The sequence below is a fragment of the Oncorhynchus nerka genome, linkage group LG8 (genome assembly GCF_034236695.1).
Source record: "Oncorhynchus nerka isolate Pitt River linkage group LG8, Oner_Uvic_2.0, whole genome shotgun sequence".
NCBI classification, from domain to species: Eukaryota; Metazoa; Chordata; class Actinopteri; order Salmoniformes; family Salmonidae; genus Oncorhynchus; species Oncorhynchus nerka.
In genome coordinates this window covers 29,547,930-29,561,557 of record NC_088403.1, presented here as the reverse complement: position 1 = coordinate 29,561,557, position 13,628 = coordinate 29,547,930, and the positions used below count along the sequence as shown (strand labels likewise).

Below are 13,628 nucleotides of genomic sequence, written 5' to 3'. Positions count from 1 at the left end.
CGGTATCAGCCTTTTTTTTGGGTCCTCCAATAATCGTTATTGGTATCGGCATTGAAAAATCATAATCGGTCGACCTGTAGTCCATAGGACCACTTTAAGCCGTACACTCCACAGAGCTGGGCTTTATGGAAGAGTAGCCAGAAAAAAAGTCATTGCTTAAATAAAAAAATAAGCAAACACATTTGGTGTTCGCCAAAAGGCATGTGGGACACTCCCCAAACATATGGAAGAGGGTACTCTGGACAGAAAACTAAAATGTTTTTTTTTGGCCATCAAGGAAAACGCGATGTCACCAGTGAAGCATGGTTGTGGCAGCATCATGCTGTGGGGATGTTTTTCGTCGGCAGGGACTGGGAAACTGGTCAGAACTGAAGGAATGATGGATGACGCTAAATACATTAAAATTCTTGAGGGAAACCTGTTCGTCTTCCATAGATTTGAGACTGGGACGGAGGTTCACCTTCCAGCAGCACAATGACCCTAAGCATACTGCTAAAGCAACACTTGAGTGGTTTAAGGGGAAACATTTACATTTATTGGAATGGCCTAGTCAAAGCCCAGACCTCAATCCAATTGAGAATCTGTGGTATGACTTAAAGATTGCTGTACACCAGCGGAACCCATCCAACTTGAAGGAGCTGGAGCAGTTTTGCCTTGAAGAATGGCCAAAAATCCCAGTGGCTAGATGTGTCAAGCTTTTTGAGACATAACCCAAGAGACTTTTAGGTGTAATTGCTGCAAAAGGTGGCTCTACAAAGTATTGACCTTGGGGGGTGAATAGTTATGCACGCTCAAGTTTTCATTTTTTTTGCCTTGTTTGTTTCACAATAAAAAGCATCTTCAAAGTGGTAGGAATGTTGTGAAAATCAAATGATACAAACCGCCCCAAAAATACATTTTAATTCCAGGTTGTAAGGCAACAAAATAGGAACAATGCCAAGGGGGGTGAATACTTTCGCAAGCCACTGTACAGTCGTGGTCAAAAGTTTTGAGAATGACACAAATATTAATTTCCACAAAGTTTGCTGCTTCAGTGTCTTTAGATATTTTTGTCAGATGTTACTATGGAATACTGGAGTATAATTAAAAGCATTTCATAAGTGTCAAAGGCTTTTATTGACAATTACATGAAGTTGATGCAGTGTCAATATTTGCAGTGTTGACACTTCTTTTTCAAGACCTCTGCAATCCGCCCTAGGCATGCTGTCAATTAACTTCTGGTTCACATCCTGACTGATGGCAGCCCATTCTTGCATAATCAATGCTTGGAGATTGTCAGAATTTGTGGGTTTTTGTTTGTCCACCCGCCTCTTGAGGATTGACCACAAGTTCTCAATGGGATTAAGGTCTGGGGAGTTTCCTGGCCATGGACCCAAAACATTGATGTTTTGTTCCCCGAGCCACTTAGTTATCACTTTTACCTTACGGCAAGGTGCTACATCATGCTGGAAAAGGCAGTGTTCATCACCAAACTGTTCCTGGATGGTTGGGAGAAGTTGCTCTCGGAGGATGTGTTGGTACCATTCTTTATTCATGGCTGTGTTCTTAGGCAAAATTGTGAGTGAGCCCACTCCCTTGGCTGAGAAGCAACACATGAATGGTCTCAGGATGCTTTACTGTTGGCATGACACAGGACTGATGGTAGCGCTCACCTTGTCTTCTCCGGACAAGTTTTTTTCCAGATGCCCAAAACAATCGGAAAGGGGATTCATCAGAGAAAATGACTTTACCCTAGTCCTCAGCAGTCCAATCCCTGTACCTTTTGCAGAATATCAGTCTGTCCCTGATGTTTTTCCTGGAGAGAAGTCGCTTCTTTGCTGCCCTTCTTGACACCAGGCCATCCTCCAAAAGTCTTCGCCTCACTGTGCGTGCAGATGCACTCAAACCTACCTGCTGCTATTCCTGTGCAAGCTCTGTACTGGTGGTGCCCCGATCCCGCAGCTGAATCAACTTTAGGAGACGGTCCTGGTGCTTGCAGGACTTTATTCATCTGATCACTCTTCCAAACATTCAGGGAGTATATGCAAATTGCCATCATACAAACTGAGGCAGCAGACTGTGAAATTTTTTATTTGTGTCATTCTCAAAACTTTTTGCCACAACTGTAAATAGACTGTAGCTTCCATCAATCTGCAATATGAAAGCTGGTTCAAATGGTAGAATAATAGTGAAGGCAACTATGAAATAACACATGGAATTGTGTAATAACCAAAAAAGTGTTAAAAAAATGAAAATATATTTTATTTTTGCCTTGACAGCTTTGCACACGCTTGGCATTCTCTCAACCAGCTTCACCTGGAATGCTTTTCCAACAGTCTTGAAGGAGTTCCCACATATGCTGACCACTTGTTGGCTGCTTTTGTTTCACTCTGTGGTCCAACTCATCTCAAACCATCTCAATTGGATTGAGGTCGGGTGATTGTGGAGGCCAGGTCATCTGATGCAGCACTCCATCACTCTCCTTCTTGGTCAAATAGCCCTTACACAGCCTGGAGGTGTGTTTTGGTCATTATCCTGTTGAGAAACAAATGATAGTCCCACTAAGCGCAAACCAGATGGGATGGTGTCGCTGCAGAATGCTGTGGTTGTCATGCTGGTTAAGTGTGCCTTGAATTCTAAATAAATCACTGAGTGTCACCAACAAAGCACCCCCACACATCACACCACCTCCTCCATGCTTCACGGTGGGAACCACACAGGTGGAGATAATCCATTCACCTACTCTGCGTCTCACAAAGACATGGCGGTTGGAACCAAAAATCTCACATTTGGACTCATCAGTCCAAAGGACAGATTTCCACCGGTCTAATGTCCCTTGCTTGTGTTTCTTGGCCCAAGCAAGTCTCTTCTTATTGGTGTACTTTAGTAGTGTTTTCTTTGCAGCAATTCAACCATGAAGGCCCGATTCACGCAGTCTCCTCTGAACAGTTAATGTTAGACATGTCTGTTACTTGAACTCTGTGAAGCATTTATTTGGGCTGCAATCTGAGGTGCAGTTATTCTGATGAATTTATCCTCTGCAGCAGAGGTAACTCTGGGTCTTCCTTTTACTGTGGCGGCCAGTTTCATCATAGCGCTTGATGGTTTTTGTGACTGCACTAGAAACTTTCAAAGTTCTTGAAATTTTCCGAATTGACTGACCTTCATGTCTTGAAGTACTGATGGACTGTCGTTTCTCTTTGTTTATTCGAGCTGTTCATGCCATAATATGGACTTGGTCTTTTACCAAATAGGGCTAACTTCTGTATACCAATTCTACCTTGTCACAACACAACTGATTGGCTGAAACGGATTTAGAAGGAAATCAATTCTACAAAGTAACTTAACAAGGCACACCTGTTAATTGAAATGCATTCCAGATGACTACCTCATGAAGCTGGTTGAGAGAATGCCAAGTGTGCAAAGCTGTTGCAGAATCTTAAATATAAAATATATTTTGATTTGTTTAACACTTTTTTGGTTACTACATGATTCCATATGTGTCATTTCATAGTTTTGATGCCTTCACTATTATTCTACAAAGAAGAAAATAGTAAAAATAAAGAAAAACCACAGAATGAATAGGTGTTTCCAAATTTTGGGCTGGAACTATATATACAAGGAAATTTAATGTAATACATTTCAAAATAATTTGGTACCAATGCAGTTGTCTTCTGTTTGGGGGTGACAGACAATTTAACGATTCACACATTGTGCAATGATGTGTCTTATAATAACATTAAAGAATGAATCTGCAAGGATAGTTATAAATTACATTTAATTCACGAAGTAAGGTCTTGGTTGTGTTTTGATAGATGTCACCATAATCTAGGATAGAAAGTTGCAGTTGGGTTACTATGGTCTTTCGAACAAGTCTTAGATATGTATAGTAACCCAAGCTTATACAGTGCATTCACTTCACTTTTTCCACATTTTTTAAAATTTAGGTTACAGCCTTATTCTAAACTGGATTAAATAATGTTCCCCCTCAATCTACACCTAATACCTAATAATGACAAAGTGAATACAGGTTTAGACATTTTTGCAAATTTCTAAAAAATAAAAAACAGAAATACCTTATTTACATAAGTATTCAGACATTTGCTATGAGACTTGAAATTGACCTCCGGTGCATCCTGTTTCCATTGATCATCCTTGAGATGTTTTACAACTTGATTGGAGTCCACCTGTGGTACATTCAATTGGCTCTATGCATTATACCGCCTCCAATGTACTAATTTACTTCCGACCGGGTTGATGACTTCCGGAGCGAGTTCTGCTATTGTTTTTATCATTAGCTTACTAGCTATCGTCGATGCATTTCTGACAAATAGTTCGCAATGACTACGTTACAATACGTTACAGCTCCGCGAAGGAGGTGCTAATGAACATTGTTCAGTGCCTCTGTGTTCAGTTCCTTCCAAATGTATTGGTATCCAAATGGTATTGTGAGCTTCCATCGTTTCCCGGTCGATGTAGAGCTCAGAAAAAAAGTGGTTGGTGGCAGTACGTCGTGACAACTTTGCTGTCACCAAACACACAAAGGTGTGTAGTACACATTTCATCGAAAGTGACTTTGTTGAGGGAAAAATTGGGGGGACGACAATACCTAAAAATATGTGTTGTTCTTACTGTCTTCACGTGGAACTGGCACATTCAAAGGAGACCTGGTGTTTGGGAAAGAAGACTGAAACCTCCTGCTCCGACTGAGGGGGATGAATAACAAGGTGCGCTGCCTATGGACTGTGCCGTCTCTGATCCGGTCCAGAGCATGGGCCAAGCCAGTGAAAATGTACATGTGTTTATTTGCTAGCAGCAAAATAATAATTTGTTTATCTACGACATGTATCAATCATTTGTGTTGTAGTGAATATCAGTTTGTGCGGAGCTTGTATTGGCTTTAATTAGGCAATGAGTAACGGGTGCGGGAAAGAAATCAAGTAAACACAGAATGGAAGGGCCACCAGATGATTGCACAGAGCACTTCCTGCAACACAGGAGCAGTGGCTTTGGACCACTATCACTGGTACGGAGTGCTTTAACACCATCTGTGAAGATAAGTGTGATGAAAGACTGAAGTGAGAAACAAGAATGAATAGAGTCGGTCCAAGAATTGAACCCTGTGGCGCCCCCATAGAGACTGCCAGAGGTCCGGACAGCAGACCCTCCGATTTGACACACTGAACTCTATCAGATAGTAGTTGGTGAACCAGGCGAGGCAATCATTTGAGAAACCAAGGCTGTCGAGTCTGCCGATGAGGATGTGGTGATTGACAGAGTCGAAAGCCTTGGCCAGATGAATGAATACGGCTGCACAGTAATGTTTCTTATCGATGGCGGTTAAGATATCGTTTAGGACCTTGAGCGTGGCTGAGGTGCACCCATGACCAGCTCTGAAACCAGATTGCATAGCAGAGAAGGTATGGTGAGATTCAAAATGGTCGGTAATCTGTTTGTTGACTTGGCTTTCGAGGACCTTAGAGAGGCAGGGTAGGATAGATATAGGTCTGTAGCAGTTTGGGTCAAGAGTGTCCCTCCCCTTTGAAGAGGGGGATGACCGCAACTGCTTTCCAATCTTTGGGAATCTCAGACGACACGAGAGGTTGAACAGGCTAGTAATAGGGGTGGCAACAATTTCGGCAGATAATTTTAGAAAGAAAGGGTCCAGATTGTCTAGCCCGGCTGATTTGTAGGGGACCAGATTTTGCAGCTCTTTCAGAACATCAGCTAACTGGATTTGGGAGAAGGAGAAATGGGGAAGGCTTGGGAGAGTTGCTGTGGGGGGTGCAGTGCTGTTGACCGGGGTAGGAGTAGCCAGGTGGAAAGCATGGCCAGCCGTAGAAAAATGCTTATTGAAATTCTCAATTATAGTGGATTTATCAGTGGTGACAGGAAACACTATCTTCAGTGCAGTGGGTAGCTGGGAGGAGGTGTTCTTATTCTCCATGGACTTTACAGTGTCCCAGAACTTTTGAGTTAGTGTTCCGGGAAGCAAATTTCTGCTTGAAAAAGCTAGCCTTGGCTTTTCTAACTGCCTGTGTACAATGGTTATTAGCTTCCCTGAACAGCTGCATATCACGGGGGCTGTTCGATGCTAATGCAGAACGCCATAGGATGTTTTTGTGTTGGTTAAGGGCAGTCAGGTCTGGGGAGAACCAAGGGCTATATCTGTTCCTGGTTCTAAATTTCTTGAATGGGGCATGCTTATTTAAGATGGTTAGGAAGGCATTTAAAAAAATAAATAACCAGGCATCCTGTACTGACGGGATGAAATCAATATCCTTCCAGGATACCCCGGCCAGGTCGATTAGAAAGGCCTGCTCGCTGAAGTGGTTCAGGGAGCGTTTGACAGTGATGAGTGGAGGTCGTTTGACCGCTGACCCATTACAGATGCAGGCAATGAGGCAGTGATCGCTGAGATCTTGGTTGAAGACAGCAGAGGTGTATTTAGAGGGCAAGTTGGTTAGGATGATATCTATGAGGGTGCCCGTGTTTAAGGCTTTGGGGAGGTACCTGGTAGGTTCATTGATCATTTGTGTGAGATTGAGGGCATCAAGCTTAGATTGTAGGTGTTAAGCATGTTCCAGTTTAGGTCGCCTAGCAGCACGAGCTCTGAAGATAGATGGGGGGCAATCAGTTCACATATGGTGTCCAGAGCACAGCTGGGGGCAGAGGGTGGTCTATAGCAGGCGGCAACGGTGAGAGACTTGTTTTTAGAGAGGTGGATTTTTAAAAGTAGAAGTTCAAATTGTTTGGGTACAGACCTGGATAGTAGGACAGAACTCTGCAGGCTATCTTTGCAGTAGATTGCAACACCGCCCCCTTTGGCAGTTCTATCTTGTCTGAAAATGTTGTAGTTTGGGATGAAAATTTCAGAATTTTTGGTGGTCTTCCTAAGCCAGGATTCAGACACAGCTAGAACATCCGGGTTGGCAGAGTGTGCTAATGCAGTGAATAAAACAAAATTAGGGAGGAGGCTTCTAATGTTAACATGCATGAAACCAAGGCTATTACGGTTACAGAAGTCATCAAAAGAGAGCGCCTGGGGAATAGGAGTGGAGCTAGGCACTGCAGGGCCTGGATTCACCTCTACATCCCCAGAGGAACAGAGGAGGAGTAGGATAAGGGTACGGCTAAAAGCAATAAGAATTGGTCGTCTAAAACGTCTGGAACAGAAAGTAAAAGGTTTCTGGGGGTGATAAAATAGCTTCAAGGTATAATGTACAGACAAAGGTATGGTAGTATGTGAATACAGTGGAGGTAACCCTAGGTATTGAGTGATGATAAGAGAGATATTGTCTCTAGAAACATAATTGAAACCAGGAGATGTCATCGCATGTGTGGGTGGTGGAACTAATAGGTTGGATAAGGTATAGTGAGCAGGACTAGAGGCTCTACAGTGAAATAAGCCAATAAACACTAACCAGAACAGCAATGGAAAAGGTATATTGACATTAAGGAGAGGCATGCTTAGTAGAGTGATCAAAAGAGTCCAGTGAGTAGTGAGGTTGGTAGGGGTCACGGCGATTCAGACAGCTAGCCGGGCCATCGGTAGCAAGCTAGCATAGGATGGAGATCTGTTTTTAACCACCTCGTGCGTTTCCGTCGGTAGGATTAGTGGGGTTCCGTGTGGTAGAGGGGATCAATCCAATTCGCAAAAAATTGGAGGAGGCCCAAGAAGAAAAAGAAAATGTATAAATAAATTGTCCGATAGGTCTATTCAGATAGCAGCCGATAAGACAGCTAACGATTAGCGGACCGCAGATGGGCATTCAGGTAACGTCGCGACGGAGGAGCCAGCCGGATAACTCTCTCGGGTAGATAACGTTGGTAGTCCAGTTGTGAAGGCCCGGTGGGGCTCCGCGTTGGCAGTAAAACGGGTCCGGATAGGTGATTGTTGCCCAGGAGTGACTGATGGAACTCTTCAGCTGGCTAGCTCCGGAATAATTGATGTTTGCTCCGGAATCGACGTAAGCCGATAGTCACACGGATAGCAGGTAGCTAGCTGCGAGATCCAGGTATAAATGTCCAGAGTTAGCGGTTGAAATCCGGGGACATGGAGAGAAAAATAGGTCCGGTATGTTCCGGTCCGAGCCGCGCCGTACAAAACTGGCGATAGATTTTCGAGCTAAAGGATAGCTGAACACTAACGATTAGCTAGTAAAGAAGCTATCTAGCTTCTGGTTAGCTTCAGGCTAGCTTCTATGGAGGATTACAGATTTAAATTAAATTGGTGAGGCGGGTTGCAGGAGAGTGTTTTGAAGATGAGTTTATGGAAAATTAAAAAAATATATGCGAGGAAAGTTGTAAATATATATATATATATATATATATATGGGACACGACAAGGACAAAAGACGTCTGACTGCTATGCCATCTTGGAGCAATTGAGTGTACTAGCTACAGTTACAGCTAACGTTATATCTGTCACTGACTTGGTACTCACCTTCATAGTTGTTTATGTAGCTTCCTATATACATCTTGAACCCCTTTTCATTCTTGCTAGCTGGAGTCTCGGGGGCTGATTTAACAATTCGATGTACATCATGAATATTAATTTGAGGCAAGTCCTGAAGACACCTAGTAAAAAACTGCGACATAGTGGTAGTAACGTTATATCGTCGATAACAACTAGACTGACCGGAAATTGCCACACCGATAGGAAGTGTGTTTAGAACGTTCGATCATGGAATGTGCTATTGGGCTATTGTTTGGACATGATTTGTAAAAGGAACACACCTGTCTATATAAGGTCCCACATTTGACAGTGCATGTCAGAGCAAAAACCAAGCCATGAGGGCGAAGGACTTGTCCGCAGAGCTCAGAGACAGGATTGTGTCTGCACAAATCTGGGTACCAAAACATGTCTGCAGCATTGAAGGTCCCCAAGAACACAGTGGCCCTCATCATTCTTAAATGGAAGAAGTTTGGAACCACCAAGACTCTTACTAGAGCTGGTCCCCCAGCCAAACTGAGCAATCGGGAGAGAAGGTCCTTGGTCAGGCAGGTGACCAAGAACCCAATGGTCACTCTGAAAGAGCTCCAGAGTTCCTCTGTGGAGATTGGGAGAACATTCCAGGACAACCATCTTTGCAGCACTCCACCAATCAGGCCTTTATGGTAGAGTGGCCAGACGGGAGCCACTCCTCAGTATAGGCACATGACAGCCTGCTTGGAGTTTGCCAAAAGGCACCTAAATGACTCTCAGACCATGGGAAACAAGATTCTCTGGTCTGATGAAACCAAGATTGAACTCTTTGGCCTAAATGCCAAGCGTCACATCTGGAGGAAACCAGGTACCGCTCATCACCTGGCCAATACCATCCCTACTGTGAAACATGGTGGTGGCAGCATCATGCTGCGGGGATGTTTTTCAGCGGCAGGGACTGGAACACTAGTTAGGATCGAGGGAAAGATGAACATTCGCAAATAACAGAGATCCTTGATGAAAACCTGCTCCAGAGCGCCCAGGACCTCAGACTGGGATGAAGGTTCACCTTCCAATAGGCCAACGACCCTAAGCACACAGCCAAGATAACGCAGGAGATGCTACAGGACAAGTCTCTGAATGTCCTTGAGTGGCTCAGCCAGAGCCCGGACTTGAACCCAATCTAACATCTCTGGAGAGACCTGGAAATAGCTGTGCAGCGACGCTCCCCATCCAACCTGACAGAGGTTGAGAGGATCTCCAGAGAAGAATGGGAGAAACTCCCCAAATACAGTTGTGCCAAGCTTGTAGCGTCATACCCAAGAAGACTCGAGGCTGTAATCACCGCCAAAGGTGCTTCAACAAAGTACTGAGTAAAGGGTCTGAATACTTACAGTATGTAAATGTGATATTTCAGTTCTTTATTGGTAATACATTTGCAAAAATGTCTAAACCTGTTTTTGCCTCATTTGATAAGGGAAAACAATTATTTTAAACGATTTTAGAATAAGGCTGTAACAAAATGTGGAAAAAATTAAGGGGTCTGAATACTTTCCGAATGCACTGTAGTCAATTGTTTTCTAATATAATCAATATGCTTTCCAAAAGATCATTTAGAATCTATCCTCAAACCCAGATATTTCAAACAAACAATCAACACTTTCAAGCATTGTTCCATCACTTCAAAGAATTTTGAAATTTCCAGCTATGGAGTTCATTCTGTGTCAAACCAAACAGCATTTTTTAAATTTAATTTCAACTTTATTTAACCAGGTAGGCTAGTTGAGAACAAGTTCTCATTTACAACTGCGACCTGGCCAAGATAAAGCATAGCAGGGTGAACAGACAACAACACAGAATTACACATGGAGTAAACAATAAACAAGTCAATAACACAGGACTTAGGATATAGGACTTTGTTTGATTTAAAAACAAATTATTTGCTAGAAACCATTTTTGTAAAGTGTTCAAATAATTTTGGAGTTGCTTGTATCTGTAAATGATTTGAACTGGATGTATACTGCACTGCATCATCAGCGTATAAGTGATCTTGTGTATCCTGACAAATTAGAGGCAATTCATTTATGACTATAGAGATTGATGTACTCCTCTACTGAGTCCAAGAAGTTGTGATTTGTGTCCGTCTATGAAAACTTATTGTTTTCTAATGCTAAAATATGCATGAAACCAGTTTGGTGATTTGTTAGTGAAACCAATGTTAACGCTTTGCTAGTAAAATAGAATTCCCAACTAAATCAATGATGGCACCAGTTAGTTGGCCTTGGTCAGATTAAGAATATAAATCATTAGTAAATTTCAATAACGCTGTAGGTGGTAGAATGGTTGGGTCTAAAGCCAGATTATTTCAAAGGTCATTTGTGTATTTTCAGAACTGCTGTGGATTTTTGTTTTTATTTTTTGTAAGACTATCCATATAGGAGGCTTTTCTAGCTTTAGTTTTACCAGCGTTTCATAATTTGCTATAGGACTCCAAATCAGTTGGATCTTTGGTGACCATTTTTTCTACTGTACTTTGCCCAGGCTTTATACCCCTTTCTCTGAACAACTGTATTAAGTTAGAGCTAACCCAGGGAAGGTGAAGGCCCTTAATAACCTGTTGTGACTAGGGGGCAGTATTTTAATTTTTTGAAGAAAAAAAAACGTTCCCTTAGTAAACGGGATATTTTGTCAGGACAAGATGCTAGAATATGCATATAATTGACAGCTTAGGATAGAAAACACTCGTTTCCAAAACTGTAAAAATATTGTCTGTGAGTATAACAGAACTGATGTTGCAGGCGAAAGCCTGAGAAAAATCCAATCCGGAAGTGCCCCATGTTTTGAAAGCGCTGCGTTCCAATGAGTCCCTATTGATCAGTGAATGGGCTATCAACCAGATTACTCTTTCTCCATATTCCCGAAGGTGTCTACAGCATTGTGACGTAGTTTTACACATTTATGTTGAAGAATACCCGTAAGCGGCTACATTGCGCAAGTGGTCACCTGATGCTGCCAGAGAGATTCTCGCGTAAAATACAGAGGTAGCCATTACTCCAATCGGTCCTACTGAAAAACGAATTGTCCCGATGGATATATTATCTAATAGATATTTGAAAAACACCTTGAGGATTGATTATAAACAACGTTTGCCATGTTTCTGTCGATATTATGGAGCTAATTTGGAATATATTTCGCCGTTTTCGTGACTGCAATTTCCGGGCGATTTCTCAGCCAAACGTGAAGAACAAACGGAGCTATTTAGCTTACAAAAAAATAATATTTTTGAAAAAAAGGAACATTTGCTATCTAACTGGGAGTAAGTAAGGAAATAAAAAACAACAGTAAAAATACAGTGAATAATAACAGTAGCGAGGCTATATACAGTAGCGAAGCTATATACAGTAGCAAGGCTATATACAGGCACCGGTTAGTCGGGCCTAACTTTCACTGTTCTCCAAAGTTGCATGTTTATCACATACCTTTTGTGAATTCAGTGAGAAAGTAATCCCATGGATTTTGGGCTGTTGTGATTAGTTAGAATCTTTGCCAGTTTAAGGATATTAATTAATCAATTAAATAAATCAATGTCTTAAATTAATCAATTTGGGTGGTGCTTTTGTTATTTTAATTTTCCACGCGAGGACACTCATTTTTGGTCCAGTTCTTGTCCAATCCAAGGTCATTGTTCCCCCACCATCAGACTGTTGCACCTTTGTCTTTTCTAGGTGGCTGCTGGTTGTCCGTCAGGGCACTAAGGAGTGTGGCTCAAGTCACAACATTCATTTGCATAATTTCGTCTGGTGTTGGCGACAGATCAAGCCGCTGCATCCTGCCATAAGGGAGAGAAAGTGTTTGGAATTCAACAGAGACGTAATAAGACCCCCTTCCCACAAGAAACACTGGTTGACCAGCCAATCTTACCGTTTCCTTCTCCAAAACATTAGTACTCCAAACGCTGCAACCAGCAAGATGGTTACTATCACACCACCTACACCTAGGATTTCCATTCAATGGGAACAAGAGAGAAACAAAACCATCAGGAGAAAGGACTCAGACTTACTTCCTGTTATACTCCTCTCCCGCCCTGTAATCTCTGTGTGGTAGCCTACTCACCCGCATATATGGCTGTAGCAGAACTCTTCCCAGTGCTTCCATCTGAGAGTGAGAGAGAAAGAGAGACTGCATAAGTAATTAAAAGTCTTGAGAGATTCATGAGTGTGGTAATAATGGTCAAAGGGGCAGCAGGGTAGCCTGGTGGTTAGAGTGTTGGACTAGTAACCGGAAGGTTGCAAGTTCAAACCCCCAAGCTGACAAGGTACAAATCTGTCGTTCTACCCTTGAACAGGCAGTTAACCCACTGTTCCTAGGCCGTCATTGAAAATAAGAATTTGTTCTTAACTGACTGGTTAAATAAAGGTAAAAAAAAAGAATGATGCCAGGAAATGGTTGTAGTGAGTGTGTAGTTAGCATGGCCATGCCAGGGGAGATCAGTGGGAGTGAAGCCAGCTGGCAGAGGAACACAGGCAGTTTTCTCTAAAGACTAGCATTGTCTAGCACAGCGGTTCCAAAGCTAGGGGTCGCGATCCTAAGTGGGGTCACCGGATATAAAAATGGGGTCGCAGGAAAATGTTCAATGTGTGGGGAGGCACCGGCAAAGAAGCTCACATCAATACCTTTGTCAGATATATATTTAACTAGGCAAGTCAGTTAAGAACAAATTCTTATTTACAATGACGGCCTAGGAAAATTGGGTTAACTGCTTTGTTCGGGGGCAGAACGACAGATTTTTACCATGTCAGCTCGGGGATTCGATCTTGCAACCTTTCGGTTACTGGCTCAACGCTCTAACCACTAGGCTACCTATATAATTTATGTGATTGCTAGCAATCAAGAGGAAACTGACTAAAAGACTCAAAAACTCACATGATCTCCAATGAGCGTTAGCTGTGAGAGCAGAGGTGCCCATGCATTGACTTTTGTTCGCTATACATGTCGGACATAATGTTCTGTCTCACGATTCCTGAGCATGAAACGGCACAGGGAATGTTCAAATCAAATATCTAATCAAATTTTATTCGTCACATACGCCGAATGTTCAGTGAAATGCTTACTTACGAGCCCCTAACCAACAGTGCAGTTTTATAAAATACAGATAAGAATAAGAGATAAAAGTAACAAGTAATTAAAGAGCAGCAGTGAAATAACAATAGTGAGTCTATAT

At 42.4% G+C, this 13,628-nt stretch overlaps 1 protein-coding gene across 3 annotated transcripts in view; it reads right to left on the bottom strand.

The window, feature by feature from the left end:
• The window catches only part of LOC115133090 (interleukin-15 receptor subunit alpha-like), a 32,932-nt gene that overhangs the window by 685 nt on the left and 18,619 nt on the right, over window positions 1–13,628 (bottom strand). For all 3 annotated transcript variants that reach the window (XM_029665961.2, XM_029665963.2, XM_029665962.2), the window contains 3 exons: window positions 12,521–12,562; window positions 12,329–12,401; window positions 1–12,236 (listed from right to left, as the gene is read on the bottom strand). The exon at window positions 1–12,236 is cut by the window's left edge and continues 685 nt beyond it. In XM_029665961.2, coding sequence (XP_029521821.1) covers window positions 12,173–12,236; window positions 12,329–12,401; window positions 12,521–12,562 — 179 coding nt within the window. In that variant the 3' untranslated portion in view covers window positions 1–12,172. The remainder of the gene's footprint in view (window positions 12,237–12,328; window positions 12,402–12,520; window positions 12,563–13,628) is intronic.